We start from the raw sequence: 17,939 nt of genomic DNA on the forward strand, positions 1-17,939 counted from the left end.
TTTAAGCAGGTAACAATCGTTAACAACTACAGATAGCCACATTCTGTAACTACCTGTACTTACAATTTCCCTCCGTGCATCATTTACTATGAGCTAAACTCCTTGGCTGTAATCCTGCTGTCTTGATGAGAGACGTTACTTGGCAGAGTGAGAAAGCCAGCGCAGCAGCGATGCAGACTCCCCAAGGTCCTAGTGCCCGGTCTTTTATTGTTAAGTATGATGAGAGGCTGTTGGATTGTAATTTGAAGGGGGAGAAAACATACAAACCAGAAACGCACTCACATATGTAGCATGTTAGAGTTATAAATAACTTGTCCATGTGTAAAACAATAGTTTACTTAAAAAAAAAAAAAAAAAAAATCCCAATAATTATTTGGGGGGGGCTGAAGAACATTTTAGGGGGGCTTCAGCCTAACGACGCCCCTGAACAGACTTTATGTGATTAAACACGAATCATGTCTCATGTGTGAGTTTTAATAAAGTTTGTTGAATGTAAACAATGATCAGCTGTGATTGATAAATGTGTTTTTATGTGGATCTTCATCAGTTTCCTCGACTTCATGGATCCACACAAAATCTAAATGATAGAAAATATTTTCCATGGAAATAAAAAACAAACCAAATACAAAGATCAGAAAATAATGAAATATTTTTTTTACACACGTGGAAAAGTCGACTGGAGAAATAAAAATGAGTGAGAAGTAAAAGGAGAAATAAACAAAGCTTTAGAAATAACGAGTTTAATATTTAAATTCAGCAGATTTCTCTTGAAGAAATAAACATGATGAATACAATTTTTATCTCTAACGGCTCTGATCAAGCGTCACAGAGACTTTCACTGGTAACAGCTTCACTGGGTGACCTATAGTGCAAAAGAATGGAAACATCTTCTGAGTGAAAGTGTGTTTGAAGGTGTGAATGTGTTTGTTAGTATCAGGATCAGAGAACGACAGTTCTCCTCTGTTCCAGTCCAGTTTCACTCTGATCCTCTGGATCTTCTGCACAGAGAGAACAGATGATCCTGAAGGTGACTCTGTGTAGTATTTACCTTCATGGAACCATATGATCCAAAATGCAGACAGATCCTTTCCCTTCCTCTGGACAGGCTCTGCTTTTACACCCAGTGACCACAAAGTATTGTCTCCAACCAGGACGTCCCAGCTGTGAGTCCCTGAGTTAAAACCTTCACATCCCAGGACTTCGCAGTAATCATCAAACCTCTCTGGATTGTCAGGAAGCTTCTGTTTCTCTCCTCCTCTCAAACTGGTCAGATCTTCAGACAGGATGAGTTCTGGATGAGCAGAGTTTGGGTCCAGAACCACAGGACTGTAGGAAACCAAGTCCTTCATCTTGTTCCAGATGTTGAAGCTCAGGTTGCCCAGATGTTTGGCCTCGTCTATCAGAGCTCCTGAGGCCAGCTGTGGATCATCCAGCAGGGGGCGCTGCTGGACTCGTTCCACTGCAGCCTTGTAGTTGAGCAGGAACGAGACGTCTTCAGCTCTCAGCTCGTCCTCTGTGGTTCTGATTGTGTCTGAAAGAGCCGTTATGTCTCTGCTCAGAGACTCAATCTTTTTCTTCATCCTCTGACTCTTCTGCTCCTCTTCCTCCCTCAGTGAAGCCATCCTGGCCTCCTCTTCCTCCTCCAGAAACTGATGAAGCTTTTTAAACTGCTCCTTGATCTTTGTCTCTGTGAGTCCGGCCTGGACCTTAATGTGTTCTGCTGTTTGTTCAAACTCTACTTTAACACGTTCAAAACACTGTAACTTCTTCTTCAAGAGCTCCAGAGTTTCCTGAAGCAGCTTCTTGTGTTGTTGTGCAGCTTCATCGATGGGTCTGAATCTGTGGTTGGTGTGTTTTTCTGAATCTCTGCAGATGACACACACTGGCTGCTGATGGTCCAGACAGAAGAGTCTGAGTTTCTCTGAGTGCAGACTGCAGAGAGCAGGTGAAGAGCTCTGACCTCTCTCCTGTAAGAAGGTCTCACACAGGTTCTTCAACACCAGGCTAACAGGTGGTTGTTCCTTTGAAGATCTTCTCTTACAAAGTGGACACTTTTTTACTTCTTTTTCTTTCCACCAGCTCTCCACACAGTCTTTACAGAAGCTGTGGCTACATAACAGGACAACAGGATCTGTGAAGACATCATGGCAGACGGGACAGCAGAGATCTTCTTCTAATCTGGAAGCCATTGAGTCTCCAGGTGAAGCTGGAAACAGACAGTCAGTCAGTCACAGCTCCACGAACTTCTCTGAGGTTCACTTCCTGTCTGAGTCGAGGTGTTTGTTGAGTCTGTGACGTGCTGAAGTCTTTTTAAAGAAACAGAAGCAAAGTGCAAACAAATGGACACATTGTCAGAAAATTAAAAGATGGTTTTATAAATTCAAATCAGCTCAAGTTTTCTCATTAATTTGAATGTGAGTGCAGTAAAAAGTATGACATCATCAAATGATTGTATATTTTGTCGTGATTATTATACCTTAGGTGTGACACAATTATACAGTGTGACTTTGGGCATTCAGTAATTGTGGCTGTCAGAAACATATTTAATACAAGACATAAAGATTCCTTTGATCTATGACCACTGACACTGTCACTGCAGGAGTGGAGTTGTTGTTCACGGTTCAGCATCAAAGGATTCCTGGTCCGCGATACAGAACCTTGTGCTTTAATGGCGTGTAATCAAACTTTGACGCCACGCAACGGTCACAACGTGTGACGAAAAATCGATCTTTGAATAACTTTGTATCCCCATCTTGCATCTTCTTGTGATGACACTCATCTCAATTTGAAGTTGACCTGATGAACGCTCTGGTAGAAGTACCTCAAAGTAAAAATGGGAAATATGGCCAAAATGGCCACTAAATGCAAAACAGCAGGCTTCCTGTTGCGTTTTTCCAATTGCACTTAGTACTTTTTTGCTTGTCTGGACATGATACACCTGTTTATCGATTTTTGTGAAGATCGGTCAATGTGAACACGTTCCGGGGGTCTCGGGGGGGGCACTGTAGAGCCATTTTGCGAGGCCCATTGAAAATTCCTCCAGAATGTGTACATTTTCACCAGTTTCTAACTTTCTGCAAATTTTGGGAAGAATTTGAGCATGGTAAAGCCCGTCAAAAAGCCAATTCATTTGCCTGAATAATAATAATAATAATAACAATCCTTACAATTTCAATAGGGTCTCACCTGACCTTTGATGTCAGTGCTCGGGCCCTAAAAAACAGTCTTGAACAGTTTGTCATTTTGTTCAGTTTTCTCTATATTTTGGACGATGTACGTCATGTCGGTCATGTTGGTTGATTCCTGTTCCTGTTGGTCCGTTATCTGGTCTTTTTTTGAATTGTGTGCTTTTCTTGGTCATTGTGTGTCTTTTTTGGGTCAATTTTGCCTCTTTTTTTAGTTGTGTCTATGTTGAGTGTCTGTTATGGCAATGTGTGTTTTTTTGGTTGGTTTGGGTCATTTCTTTGTCCATTAACTGTGTCTGTATTTGATCATTGTGTCTTTTCTTGTGCATTGCGTGTCTGTTGTGTCTGTGGGTGAGCGTAAACTGTTATTAACCGTTTTTAAGAGTGCAAACTGTTAATAATCGTTTTATAAGAGTGTAAACTGTCATTAACCGTTTATAAGAGTGTAAACTGGTAATGAGAGTTTATAAGAGTGTAAACTGGTAATGAGAGTTTATAAGAGTGTAAACTGGTAATGAGAGTTTATAAGAGTGTAAACTGGTAATGAGAGTTTATAACTGCAGAACTGCGAAATCCGTCAAACTCGATGAACGTCCCCTTTAACTGCAGCGCATGACGTCACCGCTGGGTGGGCTCGCTTTGTTTGTCGGGAGCAGATTTGTCTTCAGAGTCATCTGGGAATCGAACACTGCTCAGCGAGTTCCTCAGCAGCGGCTCCGGAGCATCCAGCGACCCCCACCGAGACCCCCGGCCGAGAGATGCCGTCCGACAGGCCCTTCAAGCAGAGGCGGACCTTCGGTAAGATCCACCGGGGCCGCGCGGCGGGGTGATCCGCCCGGAAGCGGCCGCGGAGCGGGGAGCCGAGCAGCTAGTCGGCCTGTTAGCCACCTAGCTTAGCTCCAGTTACATGTTGTTTACATGTTGTGTACATGTTGTGTACATGTCTGTCACCTGGTTGTCGGTCTGTCAACGACTGGGACCGAGTGTAGTGAATCAGATCCTCACTCACCAGCCTCTGGAGGAGACATTTAAAGAATTATCATGTATTTGGACAGAAAGTGACGCAGCTCTGGAGCAATAACTAACATTAATAACATTAAATAAAGTGTAGATGAATGTCCTTCACGTCCTGGACAGTGTTGTTAACCAGTAGATTCTGACACGGTAGCGTCATCAGGCTGGATGCTAGCTCAGTTAGCATGGCCTGCTTTGACACAACAGCCTCAGGAGCCGGGTTGGCCACGAAGCAGTTCACAGGTTCGAGTTCCTCAGAGGAAAACAACATGTGCTGACACATGATCCCTCAACACGTGGTCAGTGATGTCTGTGGTAACATGACACCAAGCCAGGGCCCCTTATTCTGGTCAGGGGGAGGAGCCTAGACTGCTCATTGCATAATGGGACTATACAGAGACACATGGGACTATACAAATACATATGGGATCATGCAGAGACATATGGGACTATACAGAGACATTTGAGACCATGCAGAGACATATGGGACCAAACAGAGACATATGGGACTATACAGAGACATATGGGACTATACAGAGACATATGGGACTATACAGAGACATATGGGACCATGCAGAGACATATGGGACCATGCAGAGACATATGGGACCAAACAGAGACATATGGGACTAAACAAATACATATGGGACCAAACAGAGACATATGGGACTATACAAATACATATGGGACCAAACGGAGACATTTGAGACCATGCAGAGACATATGGGACTATACAGAGACTACATAGAGACATATGGGACTGTGCAGGGACACATGAGACCAAACAAAGACATATGGGACTATACAGAGACACATGAGACTATATAGAGACATATGGGACTGTGCAGGGACACATGAGACCAAACAAAGACATATGGGACTATACAAATACATATGAGACTATATAGAGACATATGGGACTGTGCAGGGACACATGAGACCAAACAAAGACATATGGGACTATACAGAGACATATGGGACTATACAAATACATATGGGACCAAACAGAGACATATGACTATGCAGACACACATTGGACTATACAGAGACATATGGGACTGTGCAGGGACACATGAGACAGACACATGGGACTTTTCAACCATCTGGTTATAACCTTGGTATGAAGCGAGCTGTGATCAGCTGTGAGTCACCAGCCTTGTTCACCTGTTTGCTGTCACATGACAGAGATAATATGAAATCATAACCGGCCCTGACCTGTGGTTCAACCACTTTCTAACTGGTAGCTGTGGTTTCCTCCATAGTTAATGCAGACACTCAGTATTTATCTGTTTTTTTCTGGATTTATAAGATTCTAAATCCTTCTTTTAATAATAATAATAAAGTTGATTTATTTACTATGTATACTAATATATAACCTGGATTTAAGTCATTGTAGGTTAGTATTTTATTTCTTCTCTTAGATTTGGGTGTTTCCAATAAGCCGTTTCTGGTTTTACCACATCTCACACATTTTCACATTTCTATATTTATGTTGTGTGAATTTATTTACTAGTTATTTACTAAATAACAAACTAGACTAGTTCCCTGGTGCCTCACGTACACTGGGGATGCATGTGTACACAAACAAGTGAATGATTAATATCTCGTCTCCTGCTCGTGTAAACAGTTGCACCGTTGTTAAAATACAGAATCTAACTCCATCTGTAAAGTAGCAGAATGAATGTGATTTCAAACAGAAACTCAGTAGTGTGGTGGTATCCTAATATTCTAGTAATAATTAAGTATAATTCCCACTGTGAGGAGAGAAAACATCCTCGGACCTCAACAAAGAACCATTCACTGTGAGCTCTGAGCTCCTGGTGAACACACAGCTGTGTGTGTAGCAGCTCACACAGCTGTGTGTGTAGCAGCTCACACAGTTGTGTGTGTAGCAGCTCACACAGGGAAGCGTGTGCTGCAGAGCTCACTGGTGAAACCATCCAGCTCAAGCAGGTGCAGGAAACACAGGATTACTGCAGCTGGAATTCAAGGAGACATGAACAAATACACAAATTATATACAAAGATGTGAAAAAGGTAAATTCAGACCACAAAGATCAAGATGTTCATGTGAAAAGAAAGAAGGGAAACAAACGGAGAACACAAACTGGAAAGTCTCATCAAAACGCTTGTTAATCTGCGTGTTTATCGCACATGTTAGTGATTTATCACATTCACACACATCATCAGAAGGTGATGGAGGCAGGAACAGCTCAGAGAGACGTGGACGTTACACACATTATAGAGCTGAGCGGTGTCTCCTCACAGAGAAACCTCATGTTGATGTGTTTCTCTGAGTTCATGCATCACTCGGATCTCGGGTGAAACACAGAATGTTGGTGGAAAGTCGCTGGTTATTTAAAAATGTGCTCTTTTGATTTCCTGTCCCCAGCTGACCGGTGCAAAGAGGTGCAGCAGATCCGTGAGCAGCACCCCAACAAGATCCCTGTAAGCTGCTGATCACACACACACACACACACACACACACACACACACACACACACACACACACACACACACACACACAGCTCCGTGTAAAGACTGGAAACACACAGTTTTGTGTTAAATGTGTTTGTTGAGATAAGACTACATTATTTACCGAGGAGCAAAAGTAAAAATGAGCAGTTTCACGAAGGAATGAGCCACAGACTGTAAATAAAGATCAACAACACAATCAGAATCAGAATCAGAAGGTATTTATTTATTGCCAAGTAGGTTTACACCTACCTGGAATTTGCTCTGGTTATTGGTGCATACAATGAACATGGAAACATTAAAACACAATAAATACACCACACATAAAACACATAAAATAAAAAACAATATATATTTACTCACTATTTACTTCTCATTTACTCACTTTTTCTAATATTTATACAACGTAACATTTATTTAGACATAAACATATCTATATAAAAATATATAAAAGATATAAAAAGTGAAATGCAAAATCCAAAACAGTGAACAGTGACAAATTGCAATATGCTCCCAAATGGGACCCGCCTCCTCCACGTTCGCAGACGGGACACAGACCAAACAAAACAATTTAATAAAAGTTTGTCGCACCCTGTGAAGCGCGATGAGACAGATTATGATGTGTGAATATTTGATTGATTAGTTATTTAACGATATAAATACAGACTGGCTCTGAATGACGTAGCTGAGATATTTTACCTTCATCTGTGGACAGTGGGACAAGGTGGAGATGCGTCGTCCATCTTGATTTACAGTCTATCGGCCGAGATGTGTTCACTTGTTATCCCTTCGAAAATTGTGTTAGTTGAACACACAACTGCACGTAGTGTGTGTACTGAGTCCCTGTTGTGTCCTCGCCGCAGGTCATCATCGAGAGGTACAAGGGAGAGAAGCAGTTACCTGTTCTGGACAAGACCAAGTTCCTGGTGCCCGACCACGTCAACATGAGCGAGCTGGTCAAGATCATCAGGTAAACACACACACACACACACACACACACAGACACACACACACACACACACACACACACACACACACACACACACACACACACACACACACACACACACACACACACACACACAGCGTAGGTTAAATTCACTTTGGTATATGTTTGGTATGTGGTTTATATTTGGAGCTGCCTGTTTGAATGCATGTGTGTTGGAGGAGCTTTACATACCATACCATACGTGTGTGTGTGTGCGTCTGTGTGCGTGTGTGTGTGTGTGTTTTGCTGAGGCTGCAGCTGACGAGTTGTTTCCCTCGAAGCTCACAGACGACAGATTGAGAGCGAACGTTCACTCTCAGAACAAAGCAGTTAATAAAGGTTTCCCGTGGCCTGCAGCAGAATCACTGGATTCACGTGTCGGCTTCAGGAGCCGGTGATCAGACAAAGTGCTGACGAGGCAGAAATGTGAAGGCGCTTGTCTTGGGGATGTGAATAGATCCCGTCAAAATGAATCCAGAGATGAGACGGGTTTTAGATCCAAACTCAGATCGGAGCAGACGAGAAGCGACTGAACAAGGCTGGAGGTGAAGAGTGAGGAGGAGGAGACTGAGGAGGTGAAAGAGGAGGAACTGAAGAGAAGAGAAGAGGTGAAACGTGAAGCCACAGCAGAGAACTCACTCATCTGTTTTACATTGTTCTTAAAAAACTGAGTCACTGGCTGGAGCTTCTCTCAGACCTGCCCTGAACTCCTGTGAGTCTCCTGGAACCATCTGGAGAGGAGACACATGTCTGGTAGGTGATGTTTCACAGAGTTCCTGTGGGTGGAGACTCCAACACTCACCTGCTGTGGAGGAGAAACGTGGCGTCAGTTTCTCTCTTCATCCAAAGAACCATCTCAGACTCGTCCTGTAACCGAATCCACTTCTCCAGCTTCAGTTTGGTCCAGAAACCGTCTCCACACGTTGTCTCTCTGGACTCTTCACTTCACTTGTCTCCTGCTCCTCCATTGGTCAGATCCTCTGTGTCTCCGCTCCCTCATTGGCCGCTGTCGTTTGGATCTGATTGGCTCCCAGACGTGTCCTTTTTCTGAAAGTCACTTTATTTATTTTGCACATTTCAAAACAGAAGTTGATTCACGAGAATAGAAGTAGAAAAATAGACAAAAAGCAGTAAAAGACAGAAGATAAATAACATGATGAGACTCAAGAGTGAATGAAGTAAAAGCTCTAACTTGAAAAATGAATTCCACTGTAACTGTTCCTGTCTGTTATGTCACCCCCCCCCCCCCGCACCCCCACCAGGCGTCGTCTGCAGCTGAACCCGACGCAGGCCTTCTTCCTGCTGGTCAACCAGCACAGCATGGTGTCCGTGTCCACGCCCATCTCCGAGATCTACGAGCAGGAGCGGGACGAGGACGGCTTCCTCTACATGGTGTACGCCTCGCAGGAGACCTTCGGCTGCTAGGGAGGGGGAGGCGGAGGGGAGGGAGGGGGGGGGGCGGGAGGAAAGGGGGGGGAGAGGCACCTTTTATCGTTTGGTCAGTAAACGCATCACGACTTATAAAAAGCCAGAGGTCGTCGCCAGAGTCATAAACCAGTCTTTAATTTTCCCTCTGAGGTCTCTTATTTTGAAAGGGTGGGACAACCAAAGTTCCACTAAAGCTCCATTGATTGATTGATTGATTGATTGATTGATTGATTGATTGATTGTTAAAGTTCTTCGTGAGCAGTGGAGTCTACCGGTCGGAGACTCTGAGGAACAGAACTCGCTCAGGATCCGATCTAACGCTCGGCCGAGTGACGTCACTAATGTTCTGAAATCCCATTCGTTCGTTTCTCACTTCTTTAACTCACATCTTAGATTTTTTTAATTAGCGTCTTTAGTTTGAAATATTAGCGTTAGTTTAGTTTGTGTTTTCATAACGATGTCCGAGTTTGTTTGAATCGTAGATTTCCCGTCAGCCTGCAGATCCACTCGCTCCTAGCTACCGAGTAGCTGACACGCTGACACGTTACTTTAATCCTGGCGACGTCGTTCATATCCACAGTCATTTTTACACGTGCAATATTTGTCCCATAACGCCCCCTGTGGGTTTGAACAACACATGACAGCAGCGCCTCACTTCACTGTAAAGCTTTTCGCTCTGCAAGCACAAATACGCCCGAGGACACGGCTGCCTCACGTGTCCTGAGACGCTAACACTACACATCTGCAACACGCAGTACACACATGGACACTAGGGGCAGTGTAGAGGCAGTATGTGACCTTCTGCACAGGAAAACATGACGGAGACACTCACGATCTCTTAGCTTCCAGAAGAAAAGCCGAGTCGAACACAACATGGAGAATCAATAACCAGAGTTTAAAATGAAAGCTTGAGGGAAACGCTTCTCTCATCAGTCGTTCAGTGAAACGCTCGGTTTGTCTCGAGAAGTAGAAACATCGAGTGAAAATACACAAGTGAGAGAGTTGGGAGATGAACTGAGATGAACTGGGATGAACTGGGATGTGACGTTTTCGTTCTGACGCCGTGTTTCTGCTTCAGCATCAATAACATGACGCCGTGTGGTATAACGAGAAAAGCTGCGGCGGCCCGAGCCGAACGCCAGAACGTAACCCGACCCCGGTGAGGCTGAGGTGACCCGAGGCGCCGGGTCAACATCGTTTCTCCACTGCTGGGGTGGGCGGGGGGGGGGCTCCTCTGGGCCTCGTGTTACAGAGCTTGTAAGATTGCTGCGTGTGTCATGGTAGCATAGAGTTGAGCATTAGACATAATACAATGTATTTAATGTAGGAAAACGAATGAGCTTCTTTTGCACATAAATTAATCCGAATATAAGAGTTGTCGTAGAGTTCTTCTGTTTTTCAGATTTGCTGTACGAGAGTGATTCTTCTTTTTTGTATCTTCTCTGTAGAGATCTGTATCTGTTCGTCTGTCGCCTTCGTTCAGTTAGACAAACACAGGTTGCGATGCACTACAAACACACTGCATGTTCAGTTTTTATAATGTATATTGATTTTATGCTATAAATATAAATGTACTGTTTTATTTAGGACTCCTTTTTTCGATGTTTTCCCCGAACCAAAAACTGAAAATAAATGTGTATGTTTAAAACAAACAAAAAAACTGTGTGCGTATAAACGATCATATAATCAATATATCCGTGTTTCCTTTAGGCTTTCTGACATGGGGGGGTGTATATAGACTCAGTGATGCAACCTTATTCAAAGCATTTGCCAGTAAATAATAAAAAAAGTTGCCTTTAACGTGTTTTCCTGGTGTTTTGTGCAGGTGAAGCTGTGTTGAACTTTCCTCTGAACATCAGGAGTCATGAGGTTATTAATGCGTCACGTTCAGTGTGTGATGTTTGTCTTTCAGTGATTAGCTGTAATAAAAAGACACAATATATATAAAATACAGTAAAGATTGCCCAGGACTATTGAGAATATTTTTACCTTTTAATGAATTTTCAGATTGTTTCCAGGACGCAGGTCGACTCTTAATGCTGCTTAAGCATTAAAGCAAGGAAATTGATATTTAAAAATCTAAAATCTTTATCTAAAAATAAACCAGATAAAAGCTTTAAAACACAAAGTGAACAGCAGAGTTAAATGTCAACATTTAAGTCAAAGTAAACTTCTGTTCTCATCTCTCTCAACGAAGATGGGGATGGATTTATGTGCAGGTCATCCCCCCCAGTAATTGTTTTAGTCCATGAAATATAAGTATTGAATAAAACCTTCTATTGTCCAATTTTACATCTTCAAATATGTTTAGAAAAATCTAAAAGTCTAATGTTTCAGTTTCAGTTTTAACTCATTCTGACCCCCCCGAAGAAAAAGCAACAGATTAAAAGAGCGTGACTTTATTTATTGACAAAGATAGATGATACATTTTGTGAGGAAGCTTATAATTCACTCGGTTAATAACGTCTTTAGTTTCTATTCTTACAGTTTCATCGAGAGAAGCGACAAAAAACACCGACGACAGTTTTAAGGCGAATGTGTCGAGAGCGAGGAAACGAAAAACAAAAGCTTCAGGTGACAGCAGGCACGAGCCAGCAGGGGGCGCCATCGCTGCACCAGCTGAAGCCTGAAACTCACTCTGCTCTGACACATTTCATCACAGACAATTTACTAGATTTTATTTGAACCTTCACTTCTGGAGTAATTCCAACCTGGTTAAAAATAGAGGCTGAATCTCTGATTCCTCTCGGCGCCGCTGAAGGAAACGACCAGCGGAGAGGAGCCAGTACGGCCGACTTCCCTCGGAACTTATTCTAATCGGATGATTAATATTTAAACGGCGGCGGCCTCAGTGAAGATTGAAGATGATGTCATAGAGCTGCAGGTGACGTCTGAACGAGTCCAGCAGGCGGAGCTTCCCGGACCCGGCCAATCGCAGCCCAGCTCCTCACGGCAGGAAACGGCGACAGATGGCTTAGGCCATGCTGATGGGAGAGAGAACAGGAGGTCGGTTTAACTTCTCTTAGTTACAGTAACTCAGATCATTTCTGATCAACAAAAATACAACAACTCTGCTTCTTCTTCTGTGGAAACATGAAGCTGAAGGTTTTATTACAGGAGACTTCAGAGCTGCTTCCACACAGAGGTCAGGACGGGTCGTCCAATTTAAACCAGTGACAACACAACAGTGTGTGTGTGTGAGAGAGAGAGAGAGAGAGAGAGAGAGAGAGAGAGCGAGAGAGAGAGAGCGAGAGCGAGAGCGAGAGCGAGAGCGAGAGAGAGAGCGAGAGTGTGTTAGAGAGTAAGTGTGTTAGAGAGTAAGTGAGTCAATGAGAGAGTGAGAGTGTTGGAGTGTGTGTGTGAGAGAGTAAGAGAGTGTGTGTGTGTTAGTGAGAGTGTGTGTGAGAGAGTGTGTGTTAGAGAGTAAGAGAGTGTGTGTGTGAGAGTGTGTGTGAGAGAGTAAGAGAGTGTGTGTGTGTTAGTGAGAGTGTGTGTGAGAGAGTGTGTGTTAGAGAGTAAGAGAGTGAATGAGTAAGAGAGATTGTGTGTGGGTGAGAGTTTGAGAGTGATAGTGTTGGAGTGTGTGTGTGAAAGAGTAAGAGAGTGTGTGTGTGAGAGAGAGGGAGTGAGAGTTTGAGAGTGTGTGTTTGTCAGAGTAAGAGAGTGTGAGAGTTTGGGAGTGTTGGAGTGTGTGTGTGAGAGAGTAAGCCGGTGTGAGAATGTGTGCGAGAGTGTGTGTCAGAGTAAGAGAGTGTGTGTGTGTTTGTGTGTTAGAGAGTAAGAGAGAGTGAGAGTGTGTGTGTTTGTGAGAGAGTGTGTGTGTTAGAGAGTAACTGAGTGAATGAGTAAGAGAGAGAGAGAGTGTTGGAGTTGGTGTGAGAGAATAAGAGGGTGTGTGTGTGTGTGAGAGAGAGTGTGTGTCAGTGTAAGAGAGTGTGTGTGTGAGTGAGAGAGTGTGTGTGAAAGAGTAAGTGGGTGTGAGAGTGTGTGTGAGTGTTTGTGTGTTTGTCATGTCTGAGTCCGTCTCACAGGTTTTTGTAGGATTCAAATGTTACAATAATTTCTGTGTCAACAATAAAAGTCACATTAAACATGTGACTTGTTAGGTTTGATGTTGACAGAAATAGAAACCTCTGAATGTGTTGGAAGTGAGAAGCAGACGAGTGTAGCGAGCGTGAGCCTCACCTGTCGATGAGCGAGTCCCTCATGCTGGTGGCGATGGCCGAGGGTTGGGCCGAGTCGCTGAGTCGGAACACGCTCTCGATGACCGACAGCTCGGTGCTGGTGGTGTCCAGGCCGCAGAACGCACACCAGTCGTTCACCACCATCCCCGCGGCGATCACCTCGCTGCCCCGGTTCACCGTGCCGGCCTGGACAGGAAGTCAGCTGTTAACCACGGGGGCAGGAAGCGTGTGTATGTGGTCGCTAGCCAGTTAGCGGTTAGCAGGTACTCACCACCAGGGGGACTTGGAGCAGAGAGGACAGCTCGTCCTGATCTTCTATCGTGGTCTTGGGGTGCACCAGGCCTCCCTGGTTACTGAACGCACAGTAGGAGCCGACCAGGACCTGCTCAGCCACCGTCTGACGGAACACCTCCACCTTCAGGGTGTCGGCCAGGATCTCCTCCGTCTCCTGAGCGGGACAAGGAGACGCAACCCAGGTGGTTAGTGGACAAACATTCACAACTTCATCTTATTTACCTAGTTTATCCTCGAGGCTCTTTGAAAAACACAGGAAATAAAGACTTAAACGAAAGAATAAGAAGGATGTTGTGTGTGTTTCACGTGTCTCACCCGGTCGAGGTCGGGGTGGACCAGCGCCACGTAGTCGTTGCAGGCGATGACGTTCCCGAGGGCGGAGAGCCGCTCCTCCACTCGCTGGATCTTCACCGTGTCCGGCAAACTGTTCCTGATGTGCTGCAGCTCCTGGTCCGTGGTGTTGCTCGGCACCAGGAGGCCGTGACGGTTCCCTGATCAAAGGAACCACAAAGACGACAAAAAGTGAAACAACGAACAAGTGTTTCACAATGTGGACGAGGTTGTAAAAGACAAGGTCAAGAAAAAAGATACAACAAAACAACAAAAGTAAAGACAGGTAGTGTGTGTGTGTGTGTCTGTGTGTGTGTGTGTGTGTGTGCTGCAGAGCATTACTCACCCACACACATTCTCCCGATGATGCGACAACCTGCGATGGAGGCGTGAACCACCGGGATGGTTTCTGACAGCTCTCCTTCGAACACACTGCAGACACACAAACCACGTCACTGTCAAACTGGCGTCTCTTCACCGAGCTGCAAGTGAACGCAGCCGCCGTCGCCACGGCAACTCCTCACCAGCTGGTGCTGTTCCTGGTGAATCATGTGACTGAGGCCGACTCAGCGGAGTGAACCCAGTGATGACATCAGAGGCTCCGGGTTGCCAGGTCTGATATCTCACTACGGAATTGAGCTACTTTTGATTTATCCGTCCACAGGTGGAGTTTATCTGGTTCACTGACTTCTTCAAGATAAACTTTTTTATTTCAGTATATTTGAGAGATATTTATATATTAAACACAAACTACACTGTTTCCTGCTCAGTTAGTCCCAGGAAGTCCCTGCTTCTATGATTTATGTATTTACTGTCGTCATCACATGACATCACAACCAATCACAGGTTTTGTGTTGTGGCTCATCAGTGTAGATATTTTTAATAAAAGTCAGAAATATGAAATGATGATAGAAATACAGATTGAGTGTTTCTGAACCCCCTTTTATTCTTTCTTCACTTTGTTGAATTGTTTCACTCACAGTGAAGCAGCTAATTACTGATATTACAGATTTGAAATCATAACACAGTTAATGTAAATTGAACCTTGTTGTTAATAGGGTTTTGCAACCATTTTGGTTTGTGTCATGTGTGTTCGTATGTAGTGTATATCAATGCTGTCTTGTGTTACTGCTGCTGCTGAACCTCATTGAACCACAGCAGGTTCATAATTCTCTGGAATCATCTCCTGTGTCGTTCTCTCTGTTTCTCTATCCTCACTACGGAATTGAGCTACTTTTGATTTATCCGTCCACAGGTGGAGTTTACCAGGTTCACTGACTTCTTTAAGATAAACAGCTGAGCTGGAACTTTTATATTTCAATATATTTGAGATTAATTTTCCCATAAAACACAAACTACACTGTTTCCTGCTCAGTTTCACGCCTGGATGCCAGGAAGTCCCAGTTTCTATGATTTATATATTTACTGTCATCATGTGACATCACAACCAATCATAGGTTTCATGTTGTGGCTCATCAGTGTAGATATCGTGAATACTCTATATATTAAAAGGTAAAGTGCTCAGAGTAAATACACAGACAGAGACTACTAACACATTTATTATGAGTTTATGATTAAGTAATGCAATATTAACTGTATTGTATAAACTATATGGGATCATACATTCTAGGACCAGGCTTGTTTGGAGCAGTGGTTCTCAAATGGTTCCACAGCAAACTGCCGGCGGGGGGAATATATGATCCCATTAAGATCATATATTCTGTGTTGTCATGGTAATCATAACCTTAATGCAGGTTTGATATAGTTCTCAGACATTTCTCTTGTGTCACAATTTATAAGAAGTGCACAAAACCAGACACTATGTCAAAGTATTTCATATACATGAGGAGGTTCCTGGAACATGTGTCATCTCGTCTAGTGTGTTATATTATCAAATATATATATTATGTATATATATTAGGAGACATTTACCAACAGTGATGCTGTAGAACTTTAAAAGTGATGCAGCTGAAAGTGTGTTGGACTGTTTTGGTTTTGAAACGCAGACCTGAGCTCCTGACCTCCTGACCTCCTCTGACTGATCAGATGATTGATTGATTGATTGATTGATGACTGATCAGATGATTGACTGACTGATGTGTGTGATCTGCTCCAGAGACCCTCTCACCTGTAGAAGTTCTCGGAGCCTCCTATCGCCACCAGGCAGTAGGTGTTGGTGAGTTTGGCGAAGCAGCCGATCTCATTGTTCTTCTCGAACGAGGCTCTGACGGCCATGATGAACACGAGGCTTCGCTGCGAGGCTGGAGACACAAAGATCAAAGCGCGTCAGACAAGATCAAAGCGTTTGGAAACCAGCGTGAGACCCGAGCTGGAGACACCGGGACACCGGGACAACGGGACACGAGGACCCGGGGACACCGGGACCCGGAGACACGAGGACCCGCTTCCGGTTCCGCTCCACCAGGACTTGTCCGACCTGGAACCGATCAAAGGCTCCGGAGCTTCAAAGGAAACAGTAGAACTCACCGGAGAAGGTTCAGTGGATCTCGAGCGTGGTGTCTCCCTGCTACCGCACGTGTGCACTTCCGCTTCCGGATGACGCGATGACGTAGGGACGTGCGTCAGAAAACAGCGACAATTTAACGACAACACTTTACGTTGGGATTTTACTGAAGCTTAAAATTAATTACAAACATTCCCTTTAAACTCCACATCTGTTTTCATCTATATATGATACATCTTTAATTTAAATAAAGAAGTATTTAATGTATTTAAAGTAAAAATATCCTAGATTAACACCAAGGCAATTTCCTGTATGTGTAAATATACTTGGGAATTAAAATAATTCTGATTCAGATTCTTATCACATTAAAATATCTCATTAAAACTCAGATTATGTTTTAATCTATAAACGTTTATATCGGTATCATCTGTTTTTATAACAATTCGAGTTTGGATTTTTTTTTATTAAAACATTTTTAAAATATCAATTATATAAGTTATATTTAATATAATACTATTAAAATATCTCATTAGAACTCTGCTTATTTTTTAATCTTTAACTATAAAAAAACGAATATAATTTAGATCAGTGAATCACTGACCTGTAATTGTTCTTACACACGTTGCATTATGTGTCATTTAATTTATTGTTTATAAAAATTAAATTTCATAATTTTATCATCACTAAATTCACTGAAATCTTCTCCAGTAAAAAACACTTCATTAGAAAACTATGATCACACTGGTCCTCGCTGTCATTCATCAACTTTATTAAAAGATCTGCACATCTGTCACAAGCAGCTAAATAAAATAATACTTTATTAATTAAAGTGGGAAAAAGTAGTAACTACAGCTGTCATGATTAAATAACGTGAGAATAGAAACATAAACAGTTGAATGAACCAAAAACATTAGATTATTTTTAAAGGAAGACAGTGGGAGGAATACGATCTAGTGATATTCTAGTTTTTATTTCAAAGTGCTGAATCAAAATAACTCTTTACTTCTCTTCTCACTCATAATAACGTTTTCTGACAAGTGAAGAAAATAAGAGACAAAATAAAAACAAGAAGTTAAAATAAAAGAAGAGAATCCCAATAAAAATATAAACAACAGCTGATGATCTGATGATATCCCTGCTGTGCTCAGTGTGTGTGTGTGTGTGTGTGAATGTGTGTGTGTTTGTGCTCAGTGTGTGTTTGTGCGTTTGTGAGTGTGTGAATGTGTGTGTACGTGTGTGAATGAATGTGTGTGTGTTTGTGCTCAGTGTGTGTGTGAGTTTGTGAATGTGCGTGTGTTTGTGTGCTCAGTGTGTGTGTGTGTGTGTCTATGAATGTGTGTGAGTGTGTGTGTGTGAATGAATGTGTGTGTGTGTTTGTGCTCAGTGTGTGTGTGTGTGTATGTGTGTGAATGTGTGTGTGTGTGTGTGTGTGAATGAATGTGTGTGTGTGTTTGTGCTCAGTGTGTGTGTGGATGAATGTGTGTGTGTGTGTGTGTGTGTGAATGAATGTGTGTGTGTGTATATGAATGTGTGTGTGTGTGTGCTCAGTGTGTGTGTGAATCTCCTCCTCGTAATAAA

At 43.1% G+C, this 17,939-nt stretch overlaps 3 protein-coding genes across 3 annotated transcripts; 1 reads left to right on the plus strand and 2 right to left on the minus strand.

Moving 5' to 3' along the window:
* Positions 1–803: 803 nt before the first annotated feature.
* LOC133000185 (nuclear factor 7, brain-like) lies at positions 804–2,189 on the minus strand. Its single transcript, XM_061070049.1, has one exon. It carries the CDS (start codon positions 2,187–2,189, stop codon positions 804–806), a length of 1,386 nt encoding a protein of 461 aa, XP_060926032.1.
* A 1,633-nt stretch (positions 2,190–3,822) lies between these two features.
* On the plus strand, positions 3,823–9,099 carry map1lc3a (microtubule-associated protein 1 light chain 3 alpha). Its single transcript, XM_061069655.1, has 4 exons — positions 3,823–3,983; positions 6,591–6,646; positions 7,537–7,643; positions 8,924–9,099. Exons 1-4 carry the CDS (start codon positions 3,944–3,946, stop codon positions 9,084–9,086), a joined length of 366 nt encoding a protein of 121 aa, XP_060925638.1. The 5' UTR covers positions 3,823–3,943; the 3' UTR covers positions 9,087–9,099.
* Positions 9,100–11,472: 2,373 nt separating this feature from the next.
* Positions 11,473–16,442, minus strand: eif6 (eukaryotic translation initiation factor 6). The gene is made up of 7 exons (XM_061069468.1): positions 16,385–16,442; positions 16,026–16,158; positions 14,244–14,329; positions 13,883–14,058; positions 13,545–13,721; positions 13,275–13,459; positions 11,473–12,073 (listed from the first exon to the last, which is right to left on the minus strand). The coding sequence occupies exons 2-7, from the start codon at positions 16,130–16,132 to the stop codon at positions 12,064–12,066; spliced, it is 741 nt and encodes a 246-aa protein (XP_060925451.1). The 5' UTR covers positions 16,133–16,158; positions 16,385–16,442; the 3' UTR covers positions 11,473–12,063.
* Between the last annotated feature and the right edge of the window lie 1,497 nt (positions 16,443–17,939).

This window comes from Limanda limanda, chromosome 4, assembly GCF_963576545.1.
Source record: "Limanda limanda chromosome 4, fLimLim1.1, whole genome shotgun sequence".
NCBI lineage: Eukaryota > Metazoa > Chordata > Actinopteri > Pleuronectiformes > Pleuronectidae > Limanda > Limanda limanda.

Coding starts and splice junctions, on each gene's coding strand:
- LOC133000185 (XM_061070049.1), bottom strand. CDS start 2,189: ATGGCTTCCAGATTAGAAGAAGATCTCTGCTGTCCCGTCTGCCATGAT.
- map1lc3a (XM_061069655.1), top strand. CDS start 3,944: ATGCCGTCCGACAGGCCCTTCAAGCAGAGGCGGACCTTCG. Junction 3,984..6,590: donor CAAGCAGAGGCGGACCTTCG/GTAAGATCCACC, acceptor TCCTGTCCCCAG/CTGACCGGTGCAAAGAGGTG. Junction 7,644..8,923: donor GAGCTGGTCAAGATCATCAG/GTAAACACACAC, acceptor CACCCCCACCAG/GCGTCGTCTGCAGCTGAACC.
- eif6 (XM_061069468.1), bottom strand. CDS start 16,132: ATGGCCGTCAGAGCCTCGTTCGAGAAGAACAATGAGATCGGCTGCTTC. Junction 14,330..16,025: donor GGCTCCGAGAACTTCTACAG/GTGAGAGGGTCT, acceptor GTGTGTCTGCAG/TGTGTTCGAAGGAGAGCTGT. Junction 14,059..14,243: donor CATCGGGAGAATGTGTGTGG/GTGAGTAATGCT, acceptor TCCTTTGATCAG/GGAACCGTCACGGCCTCCTG.